General features: G+C 45.6%; 1 protein-coding gene across 3 annotated transcripts in view; it reads right to left on the reverse strand.

Annotated features, from left to right (window-relative positions):
• Positions 1–3,566: 3,566 nt before the first annotated feature.
• nsfl1c (NSFL1 (p97) cofactor (p47)) overlaps positions 3,567–21,862 on the reverse strand; it is a 28,522-nt gene continuing 10,226 nt past the window's right edge. Inside the window, exons 4-9 of one of the 3 annotated variants that reach the window (XM_056273983.1) lie at positions 19,560–19,725; positions 14,855–14,950; positions 10,490–10,599; positions 9,411–9,548; positions 6,482–6,724; positions 3,567–4,833 (exon numbers count right to left, since the gene is read on the reverse strand). In XM_056273983.1, the coding sequence (XP_056129958.1) occupies positions 4,671–4,833; positions 6,482–6,724; positions 9,411–9,548; positions 10,490–10,599; positions 14,855–14,950; positions 19,560–19,725 (916 nt within the window). In that variant the 3' untranslated portion in view covers positions 3,567–4,670. The remainder of the gene's footprint in view (positions 4,834–6,481; positions 6,725–9,410; positions 9,549–10,489; positions 10,600–14,854; positions 14,951–19,559; positions 19,726–21,862) is intronic. The other 2 variants (XM_056273984.1, XM_056273985.1) reach the window with 2 other exon arrangements.

Here is a 21,862-nt window from a genome sequence, read left to right on the forward strand (position 1 = left end):
GGTGGGGGTGGGGGTGGGATCAGCGTCTACCATGTGACCTGTACGTACCGCCAGGCTGACTCACGACAAGCGTCTGCTGCTTCTTTTTTTTTTTACTTCTTCTTCGTTGGCGGTTGGTAACCAGCTTACAGGTGCATTACCGCCACCTATCGGACTCAAGTGTGGAACAGTATATTGACAGGGGGGAAAAAAACAACTAAATTTTCTCTACCCACGAGTTTCCTTGGGGGGGTTGATGCTAGATCCGACGGGGTGTAGGCACGGAAGTAGCCGTGATTGGCTGTTGCGTCGGCCAATAGACAGCGCGGAACCTCGAAGCGCACGGACTTGAAACAAATGATGCGCACTGAACCATTTAGCTAGCTAGCTAGCTTACAACTGACCTTAACATTGCCAAATTGTACTGTAACCCTAACCCTTTTTTTTTAACTTTCATTGGCGGTTGGTAACCAGCTTACAGGTGCATTACCGCCACCTATCGGACTCAAGTGTGGAACAGTATATTGACAGGGGGGAAAAAACAACTAAATTTTCTCTACCCACGAGTTTCCTTGGGGGGGGGGTGATGCTAGATCCAACGGGGTGTAGGCACGGAAGTAGCCGTGATTGGCTGTTGCGTCGGCCAATAGACAGCGCGGAACCTCGAAGCGCGCGGACTTGAAACAAATGATGCGCACTGAACCATTTAGCTAGCTAGCTTACAACTGACCTTAACATTGCCAAATCGTACTGTAACCCTAACGCCATTGCTATCGCTAGCTAACAAACGTTAACTTAATTCGCCCCAACTATTGCTCTGTCTGTCGGTCTGGCAGTCAGTGCGCTTCGAGGTTCCGCGCTGTCTATTGGCCGACGCAACAAACAATCATGCCTACTTCCATGCCTACACCCCGTTGGCTCTAGCATCAACCCTGGGGAAACGATTATGGGCAATACTTCCGGTGTTCCTGAACCCTGTTTCCTTCAGGTGACTGTAGTTTCTTCTCCTTGATGGCTGATTATCTTTGGAAAGCGGAAGTAGGACTTGTTCCGCTCTCGGTCAGCACGGTTGGAACAACCAAAAACAGCACAGAAACTAATCATTGTAAAATATCGAATCGCAATAGATATTCCGTATGAATCAAACCTTCAAACAAATTCTGCCCACTCTGTTTAGAAAACGTTTTCTCTTCTTCACCTCTCGTTACTTTGAACAGTTGACCCCAAGTATTTAAACTCATCCACCTTCATCACCTCTACTCCTTGTATCCTCACCATTCCACTGTCCTCCCTCTCATTCACGCATAGGTATTCCGTCTTGCTCCTACTGAATTTCATTCCTCTTCTCTCCAGTGAATACCTCCACCTCTCCAGGCTCTCCTCCACCTGCACCCTACTCTCACTACAGATCACAATGTCATCCGCAAACATCATAGTCCACGGAGACTCCTGCCTGATCTCCTCCGTCAACCTGTCCATCACCATTGCAAACAAGAAAGGTCTCAGAGCCGCTCCTTGATGTAATCCCACCTCCACCTTGAACCCATCTGTCATTCCAACCGCACACCTCACCACTGTCACACTTCCCTCATGCATATCCTGCACCACTCCTACATACTTCTCTGCAACTGCCGACTCATGCTCACCAAATGAAGACTGCAAGAAGTACTGACCTTTACACAACAAGTACATGAAGATATTCAGAATGTATCAGAGAGCACTACACTCAGAAACTCAGTTCTACAATAGATGAAAATGAGAAATAATGAACTTTTTTTTTAAATTTTCTAATTGCACCAAAAGCGAAGGAAGTCCCTTTTAAAATTCTTAATGAAATGTAACCTTCGGGAGAATTTTAAAGAGATCAATTTGGCGTAGATCATAACAATTGCTTATATTGTGATGAACATGTTGAAACAACAGAACATTTACTTTATTAATATAAATTTGCTCGTGCCATTTGGGGAGATTTGCAATGCTGGTTATTTCCTAAATTTGACAATTTCTATTACCCAGTTAGCAAAAGAAAATGTGATTTTTGGTATAATTATGCAAGATGGAACACATTATTTAGATTAAAAAAAATCTAAATATTTCACAAGGAGCTGTGTCATAATGTCTCATCACTGAAATTAATGGAGAAGAATGCTTTGAGACTCTGTAACTTAACACAGGAACTAAAACTTGCAGAGAACCCCTCGGACGCCTTTATTTTTCATTTCATTTACCAAGTTATGCTTTCTTCGTCCTTTTATATAATTTTTTTAATATTCCTCTTTTGTTTTATATGTGCTTGAGATGGTGCTCGTCTGTTGCCTGGAATAGAAGTGTTTAATATTGTACCATGCCACCATTTCATGTATGTAAACAAGTGTTCACACACTTCCACAAAGGTTGAAAAAATCCTGCATGGAAAATGTTGGGAGAGAGCGAGCCTTGATTTATCTAAAATGTTTTATTTATTTACTTTTTGTTCTATAAAGAGCAACTACACCGTTAATGTGAATTTTCTTCCATCAAGGCCCAAATGAAAAACACAACTTTGTTACGTGGACTTGACAATTCACCCATGTTCTTCTGCAAAATCTTTACTGGTGAACAGGAAGTGACGTATTTTACGTTTTTATAGACTGGCATTTATCTAATCTGTATATTTCCATCCATCCATCCATTATCCGACCCGCTTATCCTGCTCTCAGGGTCGCGGGGATGCTGGAGTCTATCCCAGCAGTCACTAGGCGGCAGACGGGGAGACACCCTGGACAGGTCGCCAGGCCATCACAAGGCCAATGTTATATTTATGTTATATTCAAGTATCATAAATATGTTATATTTACACTACTTAAATTTAAATCGATTATTTTGATTTAGTTGGTTGTGTAAAAATGAAAACAGAAGTCGGTGTTGGACACCATGTGGAACGATCCACAATTGTTTCCTTATTTCAAGTGACATGCGATGGAATTTTGGGAATGGCAGTCAAGTAAAACCCCGTGTCACTTCGTCAACAGTCACTGGGTGGAAATTTCCCTCGTTCAACTTAAAAACAAAGGGCATCCAGGTAGCGTAACGGTCTATTCCGTTGCCTACCAACACGGATATCACCGGTTCGAATCCCTGTTACCTCCGGCTTGGTCGGGCATCCCTACAGACACAGTTGGTCGTGTCTGCGGGTGGGAAGCTGGATGTGGGTTATGTGTTCTGGTCGCTGCACTAGCGCCTCCTCTGGTCGGTCGGGGCGCCTGTTCAGGGGGGAATAGAATAGGAACTGGGGGGAATAGCGTGATCCTCCCACGTGCTACGTCCCCCTGGTGAAACTCCTCACTATCAGGTGAAAAGAAGCGGCTGGTGACTCCACATGTATGGGAGGAGGCATGTGGTAGTCTGCAGCCCTCCCCGGATCGGCAGAGGGGGTGGAGCAGCGACCAGGACGGCTCGGAAGAGTGGGGTGACTGGCTTGATATAATTCGGGAGAAAAAGGGGGGAAAATTAAAAAAAAAAAGATTTTATTAACCAGAGTGAAGTATCAATTACAAATGATCAAATATTAAAAGATGAATAAAAGCACAAGGGGAAAAGACGGGACACCAGTTTGTTTATACACCAAACATATAAGTGTTTATTTTTTTTTTCCAGAGGTCCAAACAAATATTCCCCTCTTGCCCTAGGATGCATAGAAGAGGTCAGTGTGTCATAGGAATTTAACTGCCATAGTAACGACCCAGTGTTTTACAATCCAAGTGTTCTCTTGATCAGCCGTTGGTTCGACAATAAAGCCATTTTAACTTTCTACTTTGAATGTTACACAAACTCAATATCCCCGTGTTTTATGGGACACAATTCTACCATCTGTGAAAGAAAAATTAAGGGAAAAGTGTTTAAAAAAATATTTCAATCATTTGGACAAAGTAACTGATTTTTAGAGGTGGAAACAATGAGCATAAGGCTACTGGTTTGTACAGGGGATGGTAGCAGCAGTTTGATTTCAGTTTCGTTACTTCAGGACACTCCCCTCCCCAGGAAGACGAGTCGAAGGGAAATAAAAAAACAGTTTGAAACCAGGGCACCGTCACATAATTGCACCCATTAAATGACAACACCGTTTTCTTTTGTACATTTTGGTGGTTGGTTGTGCTGCTGAGATGGCTGGCTGCTGCCGCCGTGCTGGTCTGCTGGGACTCCGGCCAGTGCAAAGTAAAAAAAAAAATGGCTGACGGGTCAATCACAGCAAATAGGGAACAGGGAAGAGGGCGGCTGGTGGCAAGCAAACAAAAACAACAGGTTTGGTGAGCATCTTTAGAAAAGGTATAGCAGCCTGATTCCTCATCAGAAAAGTGGACTGTTGTGTTTGGGTGTTCCCCACCTACCATGAAAGGTTCTCACATCTTCATCAAATCCAACTCTTAAATGCATCTTCAGCCTTTCTAACACATTTCATAAACTCCTGTTCTTTACCGATATTTTTACTGTGTTAATTACCCGCCACAAACTGCAGGGGGGCAGACGGAAAGAGCAGGCTGTAATGTATCCCTATAGAAAAAACAAAATCAAATATTAGAAGTCCATACACAAGTCCATGGTTTCTCCTCCTTCAGGAGGGGCGGTGGGTCTCAAAGGGCCGCAGTTACTCAGCCACGCCACCAAGGGTGGGAGTGGGTCTCTCTCGCTCTCTCTCTCTCTGTCTCCCTCCCTCACTTTAGCCGCTGGACAATGACAGCATTGAGGAGGTTGGCATCTTGCAGTGTCTGGCTCTCATCCGACAACTCTTTATTGGGGAAGGTTGTCATAAGAACAAATTCTCTGCCAGCCATAGCGGGCCGGGCTCCAACCACAAACTGCCGTACATCTGACACCCTGAGGAACACATGGGAGAAAGCACAAGTCAGGACAGGAAATGTGGCCTTAAAGACCACAATGGCATCTTGGAGATTGCAAGAATTCACGATGTGACGTCTTTCTGAAAGAAACAAACTGTTGGGGTGGGACTTAACAAGGCCCAGGCAGCAGATTTGACATTCTGACGTGTACCATGTATGCCGATGACACTGTCGTTTCTCTCAGAGAAAAAAATCTTACGAAGCCCATCATGACCGGTGAAGCAGTCTACACTAAAACGCGTCCCTCCTTTAAGTGAATGAACTACTACAACTGTTGTTTTGGTAGCCACAGAGTTTTGAGGAGAGGAACGAGTGTTTCTGGATATGAATAGTCAAAGATATAACTGCAAAACAAAAGACGCACACATTTAGATTTTTCCAAGGTGGGGGATTAAACTCAAATTACTTCCGGACATTTTCCTTGATGCTCACTCACACATGCAAAGAGATTTAACCATGAATTTAACGCCTTTCAAAGAAAACAGGATTATTTAGATGCAGATAAAAAGGGTAACCATTTTTTTATGAATTTTTTGGCACAATGACAATAGACAAATGAGAACTTGGTGCAGATAAAATGAGGAAACGGAGGGAAAAACATTTTTCATTTCATGTGGCCTTTAAGCATTGACACAAGATGTGCAAAGTTCTTCATTAATTTACTCTGCAATGCTAGTCTTATATTTTTAAATGTTGACACAAGACGTATCCTTTGAAAACCATGAGCCCCCTCCCTGTCTTCTGTTAAAGGTCTACGACTTAGAAAAAGGAAAAATAATTTTTTGAAAACGAATTCATATTGCGTACTTCCCAGTATTACACAACACATCAACAGCAGGAAGTGATGCAAATGACAGTGAGCTACGCTATGAGAGAAACTAAGAAGTGACTATGGGAAAATTATTTTACTTGCATTTGGCATGGCGCACAAAACATCTGCACCCTTTCATGGGGTGATTTTGTGAGAACAGATGTTCAGTAATTGTGCTTGAATTTCAATCTTGATGGAATTCCAACTCAGTGAAATCCAGTTTCTACTTCAGTTGTCTTTCTGCATTGCTCAACAATCCAGGTAAGGATATCACAGACAGTTAAATCAGTTCATCTGGACACAACGTTTATTGAGAGAAACATTTAATCACTCATCTAATGGACTTCTCCAGTCTCAACTGACTGCAGTGGCACAGGGAGAACACACAAACTCCACACAGAAAGGACCTGGGACGGCCTGGGGTTCGAACCCAGGACCTTCTTGCTGTGAGGCAACAGTGATAACCACTGGGCCACTGTGCCTCCTAAACCATAAACATCTCACTATGTCTTCTGCTGTCTTGATTTCAGCTTACCCATAATCCATCTATGGGCCAAAAAATACCCTACTGCAGTCATTCAAAATGTCTGCCCCTTGTCCTTCAATAGGTATTTCAGTTGAGTAATGCAGAAATATCGCAGAATAGAATGGATAGCACTGACGCTAGTGGATTACAGTATTAACTTTCCTTTTCTCCCTGATTTTGTTACAAATCGTAGTTCAGCAAATACTGATGACGTGCAACTACCAGCAGGTTTACTTTGTTGATAAAAACTCAAGACAGCATTCATTTTCTTTGGGTAAACATGCTCACCTGTGGCTGTGGTTGAACTTCTGCACCAGCCTGCCACCATCAGCCAATCGGATCTGAATGTTCGTGATGGGCTGGGAGGGGTTCAGGGTCACAGAGGCGCTGGCTTGGGCCTCTGTCAGAGCCTGATCTTGCTGGGAGCCCCCCGGAATGGAAATAAGCTCTGGGGTGGCACTGGAGGGGAAGAAAAAGAAGGGATGGCAACACACCTGGGTGCTGGGCATTTTCCTTGACTTACACACTGATCTGTTAGGATGTAAAATTACATAAAAAACTTTAACATAAGACAGGATAACTTAGCACCAAAGTTGTCGTAAGCCCCTGACAGACTGTGAGATTTTAGCAATCCCATAAGTTTATTGCAGGCCACACTGTGTGATATGGATCTAATAATCTTGGTACGACATCAAGTGTGATGTGTGTAGACTGTATGATAACACTGACTGAAACGCAGGCTACGACGCAAGTCCATAAAAACGTCATCAGCTTACCTCCAACTTGGGCGGGTGTCCCTACAGACATAACTGACTGTGTCAGCGGGTGGGAAGTCGGATGTGGGTATTTGTCCTGGTCGCTGCACTAGTGGAGCAGCGACCAGTAGGGCTCAAAAAGAGCAGGGTAATTGGCCAGATAAAATTGGGGAGAAAAGGGGGGAAAATTGAAAAACACAGTGCGACGTAGGACCACCGTTCTGGAGCCACGCTCACAGATATCACCACGTCAGTCATCTTTCATCTGAGACGGCCCACATCACACAGTTTATACCGGCCTTTCTGTGTTACAGTGACGGGTGAGTACAGGTGAGTGGCTGTCAGGTGAATGTAGCTGAGTGGGGATGAAACAAAACTGATTCACGTGATGATACGGTACATTATTTCCATCTGTGACGGTAAAAATAAGTAAAGGTTAGCGAAGACTAGGAAAACACCTTTGACAAAATGCCTTTTTTATAAGTTAACACAGAGCCATCTTTGTTAACATGTGATGTGACCAGTGCGTTGCTGAGCAGTGGATGTGTCTTGTACATTCATACAAGCTGACATTAACAATGGATTACAATTAAGTTCCATTAAATAAATGCGAAATGCAATGTTATACGCCCGCATTTCAACCGATCGGATAAAACATTACAGGTGTACAGCCAGCTCATATGAGGGGCATAGAGATGAAGATAAGCAGCACTTTCATCCATCCATCATCCAAGCCGCTTATCCTGCTCTCAGGGATGCTAGAGCCTATCCCAGCAGTCATTGGGCGGCAGGTGGGGAGACACCCTGGACAGGCCACCAGGCCATCACAGGGCTGGCTCACACACACACACACACACACTCTCTCTCTCACACACACACACACACACACACACACACACACAATTTAGTACAGCCGATTCACCTGACCATCATGAAGAATGTCTCCCATCCACTCCATGACGTGCTGGTCGGGCACAGGAGCACTTTTACTGATAGAGTCATTCTGCCGAAGTGCACTACAGAGCACCACAGGAGGTCATTCCTGCCTGTGCTCATCAAACGTTACAACTCCTCCCTCAGAAGGTCAGACACTCTTGAGTCAACAGTCATTAGACTGGCCCTTCCACTTGTTTTACCTTGCCGGGTGTTTGTTTGGTGCTGCGGTAGTGCAGTGTAGATAGGGTGTTATGTTGATATATTATTTATATATATATTCTGATATATATATTCTATTTCTTATTTTATCTTTTATTTCTATTTGTTTCTATTCTCTTGTTAGTTTTTCTTTACTAGAATGCGAGTGTCTGTAATAGGACCCAATTTCCCCATGGGGATGAATAAAGTGTTCTGATTCTACATGTCTTTGGGTTGTGGGAGGAAACCGGAGCACCGAGAAGAAACCCACGCAGACACTTTGCATAAGAAGAAGAAGAAGAAGAAGAAGAAGCACTTAGGCTATCTAACAGTAAAAGAAGAATGTCTCGAATGAACACCTTTCACCCGTGCTCCTGTGCAGACAGGTGTTTTTTGTCTTCAACAGGAAGTGTCAGGCAGTGCTTCTTATGAGACGGCATAGCTGTGCCCACCTCTCCTGCTCACAGCCAACCACCAGCAACTACTCCACTAGTCATGTGGACCAATGTGTGGTGAAAAATTAACGGGTTGCTCTTCATTCAAATTGAATTTGGCTTTTTGACCCCCCCCCTTCCCTCCCTAATTGTTCCCTCACCAATTACCCCACTCTTCCGAGCCATCCCGGTCACTGCGCCACCCCCTGCTGTGCCGATCCGGGGAGGGTTGCAAACTACCACATGCCTCCTCCAATACATGTGGAGTCACCAGCCGCTTCTTTTCACCCGACAGTGAGGAGTTTCGCCAGGGGGGCGTAGTGTGTGGGAGGATCACGCTACTCCCCCCAGTTCCCCCTCCCCCCCGAACAGACGCCCCAACTGATCAGAGGAGGCGCTAGTACAGTGACCAGGACACATACCCACATCCGGCTTCCCACCCGCAGACATGGCCAGTTGTGTCTGCAGAGACGCCCGACCAAGCCGGAGGTAACACGGGGACTGTAGGGACGCCCAACCAAGCCGGAGGTAACATGGGGACTCAAACCAGAGTCCTCCGTGTTGGTAGGCAACGGAACAGACCACCACGCCACGCGGACACCCCCCATTCAAACTGAATTTAGCCGACGTCTGGAGTGATCCCTCTATTGTGACAAATCGTACAGGCTAAATGTTCACCCAATCATTACAGCCAACTTATTCATCAGACTTTGAGGCTGGGCAGTCATGCTGCTGCCTCATAACTTGTTCATAGGCTCCAACATGACTTAAGCGAACAAGGTGAGGGCACACGCCCACTGTAAAGACAGATTTACCTGGGTTATTTACATGTAACACAGGTACGACTGGTTTAACAAACTCAGTGTAGGGATTTAGCACGCCCAGCTGTCTCACCTTCCCAGTTTCTGTCCTTCACCTCCGAAGGCTCTGAAGGCCAGCTTGGGCTTGGAGAACTCCTCATCTCGGTGGTCCTCCATGTCCAGGTTGACCTGCCCCCCCCGGGAGCGCTGCCTCAGCTCCATGGGAATCTCTCTGGGGGAGAAACAACGGAGAAAATAACCCCAATAAACATTACAGTTACACAACACACTTACAAAGCAGAACCTCTATTGTCGGGGACTGACGACCTCTACGCTATTTTTAAAATATGTTATACGTTACTGTTATGGTTTTTTCAAATAGCTCCACCTATCCCCACTTCACCGCCTACAGATACCTGCCCGGAAATTCAAAAAAGTTAATTTACTTGTGTAAAAAAATGTCGCAAACTTGGCATCTCTGCTGACTCCTTTTCCCAGTTTTTGTTTCATCCTTGTAAAGCATGGCCTACAGTATTTCTGTGGGTACAGCAGTCACGGGCTTGTTTGTACCAAACTTCAGCACAGCATGAATCAATGAAAAGTTGATGGAAAGAGGCGACACGGCACAGCAAGCCACTGTTTAGCCCCAATATTCAAAATGAGGGAAATGGTCGCTTGCTTAAGTTGGAAAAAAAAAATGTAGTACGGCTGATTCACCTGACCTACATGTCTTTGGACTGTGGGAGGAAACCGGAGACCCTGGAGGAAACCCACGCAGACATGGGAGAACACGCAAACTCCACACAGAGGACGACCCGGGACGACCCCCAAGGTTGGACTACCCTGGGGCTCGAACCCTGGGCCTTCTTGCTGTGAGGCAACCGTGCTAACCACTGCGCCACCGTGCAGACAAAATTGTGTAGAGTTCACTGGTCCCCCACATGACAGACTGTACTTGTAAAGGGGTTGTTTTGTTTGCCCGACTGCATCATTTTGTATGTAAAGTCAGAGCACTCAGAAATTTAACACTGACGACGGTTCGATATTTCTATCAGAGTACATAACTCTTTACATTTAACCGAGGAAATACACAAAAAATATTGCATAGAAATCCACAGAAATCTCATAGAAATTAAGAGCCTGTATGTAATGAAAGATATCGGTTGGCCTCACCCCCTGCGGATGGACTCCAGGAAGATGGCGTTGCCAGGATCATTGTAGTTTCTGAGCTCACCATCATCCAGGCTGAACCCTGTTTTCCAAAGCTTTAGCACCACATGTACCTAGCACCCCCCCCCACACACACACATACACACAAACTCTTGTTAAGTAAGCCTTCGAGCACAGCAGTAAAAATGAGCTGATCTTTGCCACACTGATTTTTTCCAGGCTCTTAGAAGCAGCAATGCCATTCCAGGAATATTAAGCCTCCTACAGACCGTGTGATTTTAGCAGTCCTGTAAGTTTACTGCATGCCACACTGTGATATGGATCTAATAATCTTGGTAGGACATCAAGCTTGACGTATGCAGACTGTACGATAACACTACTGAATCACAGGCTACGACGTAAGTCCATAAAAACATCATCAGCGTGCGTGCCGCATCAGCGTGCATAATCGATCTACGCCGCTGGTAGAGCAACATGACGCCAAGCCGGAATCCAGTCCTTTCAATAGTCGCCGGGGCTCGTTTTGTTGAATCCATCACATTTGGGTCACAGATGCTAACAGTGTGTTTGTTTGTGTTTAGCGCAGCAAAGACTGTGTGTGGCGTTGATCAATGCGCCATTTTGTGCTGTGTTTCTATAGGTCGTAGCAGCAGTCACATTGTGAGATGGTCATCCTCCATTTCTGACACTGTCAGACTTTCGCCCCAGCTTATCTTCGGTCACAAGACCGTAATATCGTCCATCTGTGAACCTGTCTCACAGAACGATGTAGGACCACCGTTTTGGAGCCACGGCCAAAGATATCACCACGTTTAGTCATCTTTCATCTGAGACGGCCCACATCACACACTCTGTAGGAGGCTTTCAACGAGTTATCAGTGTAGGCTCAGTTCTTCATGAACCAGGTAAGCACAACACTAGTACAGCAAGTAATAATGGAGGTATAAAGGTTCATGGTAGGAGTGACAGTTACGATGGATGTAAGAAATCTACACACCCCTGTTAAAATCTTTTATTTTTCATTTTATTTTATTACTTTATTGATCCCTTTGGGGAAATTCTTCCTCTGCATTTAACCCATCCTAGCTGTGTAGCTAGGAGCAGTGGGCAGCCGCCGTGCAGCGCCCAGGGACCAACTCCAGTTCATCTTGCTATGCCTCGGTCAGGGGCACAGACAGGAGTATTAACCCTAACATGCATGTCAAAATGGGCGCATTATACTTCCTAACATAATAAGTAGCCGAATAATATGACAGGCAAGTTGACTTTACCACCGAGTCCTCATGTCTGTCGTGTTTCCAAAACATTTCACCTTCGCTTTGCAAAGCTTGCATACTGCATTAGTCTAAAATGGCAGGTTTTGTTATGTAGAAAAAAGAAACCAAGATAAATCATGTCAGAACTTTTTCCACCTTTAATGTGAAATTGCAACCCATAAAAATAAAGTGAAAATCAATGGGTGTGCGGGTAACATAGTGGTCTATTCCATTGCCTACCAACACGGGGATCGCCAGTTTGAATCCCCGCGTTACCTCTGGCTTGGTCGGTTATCCCTACAGACACAATTGGCCATGTCTGCGGGTGGGAAGCCAGATGTGGGTATGTGTCCTGGTCGCTGCAGTAGCACCTCCTCTGGTCGGTCGGGGCATCTGTTTGGGGGGGGGGGCGCTGGGGGGAATAGCATGAGCCTCCCACATGCTACGTCCCCCCGGTGAAACTCCTCACTGTCAGGTGAAAAGAAGTGGCTGGTGACGCCACATGTATCGGAGGAGGCATGTGGTAGTCTGCAGCCCTCCCCGGATCGGCAGAGGGGGTGGAGCAGTGACCGGGACAGCTCGGAAGAATGGGGTAATTGGCCAAGTACAATTGGGGAGAAAAAGAGGGGGAAAAGCAAAATAAATAAATAAATAAATAAATAAATAAACAAATAAATAAGAAATAAAGTGGAAATCAAACAAACCTTTAAGGGGGTAAAAAACTGGTTGAACAGTGTGCACACCCCTAAACTAATACTCTCCTGAAGCACCTATAGATTTTACTACAGTACTCAGTCTTTTTGGGTAAGAGACTATCAACTTGGCACACCTTGACTTGGCAATATTTTTTCCACTCTTCCTTTCAAAAACTAGATCTGTTCTAGATCTGTCAAATTGTGAGGGCATCTCCTGTGCACGGCCCTCTTCAGGTCACCCCACAGATTTTCTATTGGATTCAGGTCTGGGCTCTGGCCACATTATTCTTTTGGTGAAGCCATTCCTTTGTTGATTTGGATGTATGCGTTGGGTTGTTGTCGTGCTGAACGGTGAAGTTCCTCTTCATCTTCACCTTTCTAGCAGACGCCTGAAGGTTGTTCACCAAAATTGACTGGTATTTGAGCTATTCATGATTCCCTCCACCTTGACTAAAACCCCAGCTGCAGCTGAAGAAAAGCAGCCCCAAAGCCTGATGTTGCCACCACCATGCCTCACTGTGGGTATGGTGTTCTTCTGGTGATGTGTCATGTTGTTTTTTTGTGCCAAACATACCTTTTGGAATTATGGCCAAAAAGTTCAACTTGGGTCTCATCTGAGCGTAACACATTTTTCCACATGGCTTTGGGAGACTGGATGCATCTTTTTGCAAATGTAGCTGGGCTTGGGTGGCTTTTTTTAATTTTCTGCATGAAAAGGCTTCCGCCTTGCCACCCTGCCCAATAGCCAAGACATGAATATGGGAGATTGTTGTCACATGTAGGGAGCAACCAGGACTTGCCAGAAATTCCTGCAGCTCCTTTAATGTTGCCATAGGCGTCTTGGCAGCATCCCTGACCAGTTTCCTCCTCATCTTCTCATCAATTTTGGAGGGCCATCCTGTTCTTGGTAATGTAATTGTTGTGCCATATTTTCTCCACTTGCACTGTGTTCCACTGGATATCTAATGCCTGGAAATTCTTTTGCATCCCTCTCCTGATTGACACCTTTCAACAACCAGATCCTGTTCATGCTTTGTAAGCTCTTTGGACTGTGGCTTTTGCAGTTGGATGCAACCGCCCGAAGTTCTCCCACACAACTCCCCTTCTCATGTCCCTACACTGGCTCCCAGTAGCTGCTCGCGTCCAGTTTAAGACTCTGGTGCTAGCCTACAGGGCAGTGAAAGGAACAGCTCCTTCCTATCTCCAGGCCATGGTCAAGCCCTACACCCCCGCTCGACCACTTCACTCTGCTGCCTCGGGACGCCTGGTTGCCCGTCGCTCAGAGGCCCCTGCTGCCGATGGACCCCGTCACGGCTCTTTTCTGTCCTGGCCCCAAAGTGGTGGAATGAACTCCCCACTGATGTCAGGACAGTGGAGTCGCTGCCCATCTTTCGGCGCAGGTTGAAAACTCACCTCTTCAAGAACTACTATCCTGTTACATGTTCTTAGCACTTATTGTATTCACTCATTTAAAAAACTCTCTTTCTTGCGCTTTTACTTTAGCACTGGTTTTGCTCTTAGATGCTTGTTTAGAGAGAAGATGCACTTATGACCTTTGATGACTAGTAGTTCTCCTGATGATGCACTTACTGTAAGTCGCTTCGGATTAAAGCGTCAGCTAAATGACTGTAATGTAATGTAACGTAACCAAGAAGATGTCAGGAAAATCCTCCAAGAACATCCATCCATCCATTATCTGAACATCTCTCTCTCTCTCACTCTCACGCACACACACACACACACACATTCACACCTAGGGACAATTTAGTATGGCCGATCACCTGACCTACATGTCTTTGGACTGTGGGAGGAAACCAGAGCCCCCGGAGGAAACCCACGCAGACACTGGGAGAACATGCAAACTCCACACAGAGGAGGACCCGGGACGATCCCCAAGGTTGGACTACCCCGGGGCTCGAACCCAGGACCTTCTTGCTGTGAGGCAACCGCGCTAACCACTGTGCCACCGTGCCGCCCCTACAAGAACAGCTTACCTTTATTTGGGGTTAATCATGGCAAGTGTATACTAACTACTATGTAACAGGAGTTGGAATGTGATTGGTTAATTCTGAGCACAGCCACATCCCCAACTGTAAAAGGGTTTGTACATTTATGCAACCAGGTTATTCTAAGTTTTTTTAAATACTTTTTTTCCCCCTAAAATGTTTGTTTTTCCACTATATTTTTATAGGCTGCAATTTCACAATGAGGGTGGAAAAAGTTCTGACGGGATTTATCCTGGTTTAATTTTATCCACAAAAACCTGCTATTTTAACAGGGGTGTGTAGCCTTTTTATATCCATCGTATGTGTCGAAGGAATGAATCCTGAGAAATAACATTCCTGACATGGAGGTGCAGAAAAACCAGCCAAGGGTGAACATGGACAGGAAAACGATCCGTTGAAAGCAGTACTCACATCCTGTTGGCTGCTGGAGGCTCTCCTCTCTCCAGCCACATAGGCTGACTCCTCTTCAGGGGCAGCTCCTAGCCTGTAGCCTCCACCAACAAAAGGCTAAGGAGGAGAGGAAGTTGAGAAAGAGGAAGGTGAGAGAAACTGTTTAGACGAATAGTTCTTGAATGAAGTATCACACATGAGAGGAGAGAAATACAACCAATTTCAGAATCTCACCAACTCCAAAAACAAGCGTCTGTCCCCCCCAGCCCACAGCAGTGCAACACCAAGACAAAAACACATATCCAAAAACTACAAGAACACACATATTCAAACTAACACATATATCTAAACAAAAAAAATCACTGTCCAGAGTCAGTCTGCATGGGCTAGCAGTCAGCTTAGCCTGCAGTCCTGTCAGACTGCCCTCGGTGTTTCCTCTTTGGGCACAGCTCCAGTCAGGGCCATGGGCCTTGGGCCCACAGGATGCCGCAGACCAAGCTCACCCAGCCGATCCAACGCCAGCTCTCCCAGACAGACACCTTCGACACACCTCCCCACTTCGACACTAAAAACACAGTCAAGGCTAGGCGAGGCCGCCGCCAGACCACCCTGTGTTATCGGAACTGCCGGTCTGTATGGGCTAGCAGTTAGCTTAGCCTGCCCGACTTCCACATCCTGTCAGACCGCCCTCGGTGTTTCCTCTTCAGGCACAGTTCCAGTCAGGGCCGTTGTCCCTGGGCCCACAGGACACAGCAGACCAAGCTCTCCCAGCCATCAAACAAAGACAAACTTAGACACAGCTGTGGACAAAGACACTGCATGGACAATACTGGGTGAGGCCGTCGCAAACATGAATTCGTGCTGCCATCTTCCCACATCAGTACTGGGTGAGGCTGCAGCAAACGTGAATTTGCGCCGCCATCTTCCCACACATGAAGCGGAAGTTATCAGTTCAGTATTCTTTTAAGATGAAGCAATGAAAAATAAGTTGAAAATTGGGTGCTGAATTCAAATATATCCATCTTCTTCTACACAAATAAATGGAAGATTAGGGTTTAAGGATTGGGTATCAGTTTTCTGATTTTTGTGATATAGTATGAAAAAAATGTCACCTCCCACATCGGCTTGTACAGCTGAATGATTTGTCCACGGCCTCATGTTGTTTATGCCACACCCTGAGACCACCATTGTGATGGTACAGTTTGGAACCAAGCTTCATCAGACCAGACACCCTTTTTCCAGTCATCCATAGTCCAGTGCTGATTCCAGAAGTTTCCCATGGACAGCAGAGGTATCCTGTGTGGTAGTCTGCTATTATGCCCCATAAAGGCAAGAGTACAATGCATTGTGTGTTCTGAAATTGGCTGCTGTACCCCACATTTGTATTGTGATGTTAACTGATGTGCTCTGTACTAGCAATTACTTGTTATGGCCAGAGCGACCTGAAGTCTCAAATGTTCATCTACCAAGGGCCGCCTCCCACACAGCAAACGTTTGATGAGGTGTCTACTGTTCTCGTTCATTCATTGTACACCTTTGAGATTGCCTCCTTCCAAAAGCCCCAAACCTCTAAGGTCTTGGCCTATAGCTGCTCAAACCTGCCCTCCTGGCACCTATGTTTGTGCTTTTTCAATGTGTTTGTTGCACGAATTCGCGTTTGCAGCAGCCTCACCCAGTGCCGGTGTCAGAAGATGGCGGCGCGAATTCACATTTGTGGCGGCCTCACCCGGTAACGTCCATGCAGTGTCTTTGTCTACGTCTAGTTTTTGTCCTCGTTTGATGGCTGGGAGAGCTGGCGCTGGATCGGCTGGGAGAGCGGGGCAGGCTAAGCTAACTGCTAGCCCATGCAGACCGGCAGTTCCGATAACGGAATGGCGGCGGCCTCATCTGGCGTTGACTGTGGATGTTTGTGATGTCGTCGTGAGGAGTGCGGGGAGGTGTGTCGAGGGTGTCTGGGTGGGAGAGCTTGGTCTGCTTCATCCGTTGGGCCCAGGGACCACGGCCTCCTCCTCGGGCGGTCTGACAGGATGTGGAAGCGGGGAAGGATAAGCTAACTGCTAGCCCAGGCAGACCAGCAGTTCCAACAGTCATCCTGGCTGGCATTCGCTCCCTTGGACAGTGATTTTTTTTTTGTTTAGTTTGGATGTGTTCTTGTAGTTTTGTGTTTTTGTCTTTACGTTGTACTGCTGTGGGCTGAGGGAAATGGCACTTCGTTTCATTACATGTATGCAAGTGCATGAAGTGAAATGACAAAGTGTTTCTGATTCCTGGTCATGCTTTAAGCCCATTCTCTATAATCTGCTCACATGCAAAGCAAGTGTGGAAATGGAGTTGCTGTTTATGTAGCACTCAGGCCCAACGAGAAGAACACAAACACCTGAGGGGAGCTTTAAAAACCTGTGGCTACCCCAGTTGGACCTTTGTGAAAACTGCAACACGTTCCAAAAAGACCAACCAGGTGAGCGACGAGGAGAAAAGGAACAAAAGGAAGAGCACAGGAGAATTTTCAACAAACACTGCATCCCGGTATACCCAGCAACACACTCCGACAAAGACTGGTTCATCCCAAAGACCGTGTACCACACACCCAAAAAAGCAATCTGGTGTATGCTGTACAATGCAATGAGGATTGCACTGACCTATACATAGGAGAAACCAAACAACCACTACACAAACAGATGGTCCAACACAGAAGGCCAAACTCCTCAGGACAAGACTGAGCAGTCTATCTACACCTAAAGGAGAAGACACACTCCTTCGAGGACAGCAACGTACATATTTTGGACAGAGAAGATAGATGGTTTGAAAGAGGGGTGAAGGAAGCCATCTATGCAAAACTGGAAAAACCATCCCTCAACAGAGGAGGAGGTCTGCGACACCACCTGTCTCCCACTTACAATGCCGTCCTTTCATCTCTACCCAGGAGACTCAAGAAGCCTAGCCTCCAAGAACAACAGTCGGTCACTAACGGCTCCAACGACTCTCATGACCACTGAATAATGAAGTCGAAACTAACACCCCCAACGGCCGTCGCTGCTCAACAAATGCAAATCAATAGCTCCGATGGCGACGGGCGCGGCTGGACATCGGAGCACAGGAGAGCCACGCATATCAATAGCTCCGATAACAACGGGCGCGGCCAAACATAGGTACACAAAAGAGCCACTCATATCTATGGCTCTGTTAGCGACGGGCGTTGGTAAACATCAGAACACAAAGAGCCATGGACATCTATAGCTCTGACAATGACTCCAAAGAGGATAAATTCTGAGTCTCATCACCAGCCAGTCAGACTAGCTTGGTCTAGTCAGAAAGGCACAAACTGAGGAAGCCTCTTGGATGAAAGGCGAAACGTCTTCACGGATATATACCAAGTCCAGTTGCACTTGATTCAACTCCTTTGGAAAACCATGACCTGGATGAATGAGAACATTCACAGACATGTAGTGGCACATTTGCAAATAGCAAGGGCCAGCCCACTGCTCCTGCAGGGGCAGGGTTTCTATTTTGTTGATCACTGAGTGTATATTTGCCAAGATAAAAATTCATGGCTGTATATAATGGCGTTCTCAGACTGCTATGTAAGTGGTTGCAGACCGCTTATAACCCTGAGACTGTCAGTGCTGCAGCCAGACCCCATTACTATTTCTAGCTCCACTCCGTGCCAGGGGTTGAATCCATGGCGTCCTTGGATAAACAACCATCACGTCACCTCCCCTTTGATTTGACACTCATTTTGATTCCTTGTCAACTTTCCTGAATTTATAAATTCCGGACTAAATCACAAAAAAATTGAAATGTGATGAGTCTCAAAACCCCAATTTCAATTTAATTGATTTTTTTTTTATTTTTCTATTTTCCAATCTTAAGAATATTGAACTGATAGCTGTTACACAGACCACTTGGGGTAAGGCACACATTCACACATAATACATGTACTATAAGAAATAATGAAAGAGCCTCATACATCTATATCAGTTATGCTGTAACTTATCAGATATAAAGGGAAAGCAGCCAAATAGAAAAAGAGAAGGTTATAAACAAAAATTAGAAGCATATGTGACAGAAACAGTGTAACAATCAGCTTCATTATAAAAATGTTGCTACCACAAAAGTTCAGGGCAATCACTGCAAACAAAGGATTAAAGTAGATGTTTACTATACTGGCAAAACAATATAACTTTTATCCAAAGTAAAGCTCATTTCAGTCAGTTTCCCATTGTTCATAGAGTCTAAGTCCAAACAAAAGTAGCCCTGCAAAATGCAAAAACAGACTCAAAAACACCTCTGAAAAATAGTCCTTCAAAATGCAAAACTACACTTCAAGAGGCTTGTGGTGGCCAGGGGCTTACACCCCTAGTGGTGGCATTAATATTGCTGTTCCATCAAACAATAGCTTTTGCGTCTCCTCCCATTTCCTCCACAACCACTTCAGATTTTCCCTCCACTCCAGATCAGATCGGGTCAGTGCCGCCTAGGACCACTCACTCCTGTCCTCTACAGGTTACGATGGTCAACATCAAGGTGAAGCTCAACCTTGCAAGGGTTTATTTCACATTAAACCTATTTTAATCAGTTTTGATGCGCTACATGTTGTTGTGTCACAACAGCAAAAGTAACGTGTGAAAAGATAAAAACAGAAAGGAGGCACAAGCATGGCACAGAAAAACACAACAGAAAGCCAACAAATGGCACTGATTAAATTGTTTTCATGAACTGCCTTTACCCTGGCCTTGCTGGGCTCCCCCAGTCCCCTCCCGCCACGGTCCAGAGGCACTGCGCCATGTTCCTTGGCCCCCTTGAAGAGATCCTCAACCACTTCATTTGAGCTCTTCTTCTTGGGAGGCCCAACAATCTGCTGCCCACTGCGCTCTGAGCCTCCGGCAAAAAACCTGCAGAAAAAAAGACAGAAGACAGGGTTTGATTAGATATATAGGAAGTAATTCTTTCACCAGTAAACATCTTTTGGGCTGTGGGATTTTCTGGCTACGGTGCCAGAGATTACTAAAAGTCCATAGGCAACGGTTCTTAAAGCTTTTTTTTTCCCTTTCCAAAAGTATCCCAATGGGAAACATAGCATTTTAGTTTAATGCTTGTTTCAGACTTAAAAAAGGATCACTAACTTGAAATTTAATGTGAAATTTCTATCTAGTGCCCACAAGTTGTTGCCTATTGCTATGGAGCCCAACAATGCAAATCCTTACTCTGGTCACCGCACAATGGCTAATAGGATTGATTGATATATTCATTACCTTAATGCAGCGTTTCTCAAAGTGTGTGGTGTGCCCCGAGGCATGAGGGGGGGGGGGGGGGTGCATGACCGGGAAAGAATGTAGTGGGGAACTACTGTTTTGACGTCGGAATCTTTTTCACAGTGGAACAATCAACAAAATTATTTTTCATGAGACAGTCTATAGGTTGGCAGAATGGAGATATTTGACAGGGACGAAAAGAAAGACAGGCGATGCTTCCCAGACAAACAAGACAAAGTGACAGTAATCAACCAAAAACCAAGTTAAGAAAATATGACGAAGCCTACCTAGATGCCCCATCCAGCCGCATGCACTGAGCATAAACCCACATAGCTGAACAACCCAGGCCACCTGACAGCAACCTACCCCCGGGACGGACAGGGCCCCTGCCAATGGATACATAGAATCGCTAGCCCTTGGCTAACAGGTCGGACCCTTTAGTCGACTGGTTAACGTAGTCGCCCATGGTGCGGGAGACATGCAGGGTCCGAAATTAACACTCGCCACCCGCCAAATGCGAGCAGGTTTTCTGATTGGCGAGTAAATCGCAGAAGCCTACCTGCCACATGGCGAGTAACAAAAAAAGTGAAATCCAACGACTTAAACCCCCCACCCATCTCTCTCTCTCCCCCTCTCCTTAGCAACAGCAATAACATAGCAACAATAACAGAAATTAACCAACCAAAGTGCATAGAATGTTGCTTGACGCTACGACAGCAGCATCCGTCAAACTCGGTACTAGCCTATTCTATTCTTTTAACGAGCCAGGTAATCAAATTGACAGATTTGCTTCAAAATACTTTATAAATGTGGGAGATGTATTGCTGTTGACATGTTAAAATGTGTTGAACCATATATAGAACTGATTAGCGGAGTTAGACCATTTTTGGGTATTTTTCCCGTTTTCCTTTCTTGAGTTTTTGGCCGGCTTCCTTGGTGACGTCGCCGTCTTCCTTTCGGTGCCACGCTCCCAGAGTCTGAAACCAGTGGACGCTGCAGATTTTTACACGTTTTTGAAGCTTTGTTTTATATACTTCGCAACATTTTTAATCATACAGAATTGGCTGGGTGGTTACTGATATGTTTTCCTGGGGTATGGGTATCCCAAAACACAGATTTGAGCTCAGTTACTCGCCACTTTAACTAACGTTAGCAAGCAACACCAGTTACGTGGCGATATTTAGAAGGCGCAAAACCACCATCAAAAAGACAACCATGCCCCAAAGAGGAGGAAGAAGCCACCTTCACCACCACTCTGAAAAAAAGAAAGTTTAGCAAAAAGTGAAGGTATGACGATAAAGGAGCCGCGAGAGGCTGGCTGCAGTATAACGCACAGACCGTGATAATGAGGTGCTCCGTCTGTCACTAGTATGCCAAAAACCGTAGCAATTCATTTGTCCTCAGTAACAAGAACATGAAGGTAGAAAACATCAAGGAACATGAGACCTCCAGATGTCACATCACCTGTATGAAGGCCTCTCGGGCTCAGTTGGAGCATCTCCTCGCAACATCCTCTGTTAAGGCGCTAATAGCCATGTCCGAGCAGACCAGCATGAAAAATGCAGAACATGTTTAGGACTGTGCATGCCATTGGCAAGAAGGCGAGACCACTCTCCGACTTCGAATGGATGTGCGAGTAAGTGAATTTAGTTGTCATCTCAAAACATCCTTTTACAGCGTAAACGAAGTGCTGGCTGTAGCTAACGTTAGCCAGCTAGCACTAGTATGTAGGGTTGCCAACTGTCCCATATTAGCCGGGACGCCCCGTATTTAGATC

The sequence above is a fragment of the Lampris incognitus genome, chromosome 2 (genome assembly GCF_029633865.1).
Source record: "Lampris incognitus isolate fLamInc1 chromosome 2, fLamInc1.hap2, whole genome shotgun sequence".
Taxonomy (NCBI): domain Eukaryota; kingdom Metazoa; phylum Chordata; class Actinopteri; order Lampriformes; family Lampridae; genus Lampris; species Lampris incognitus.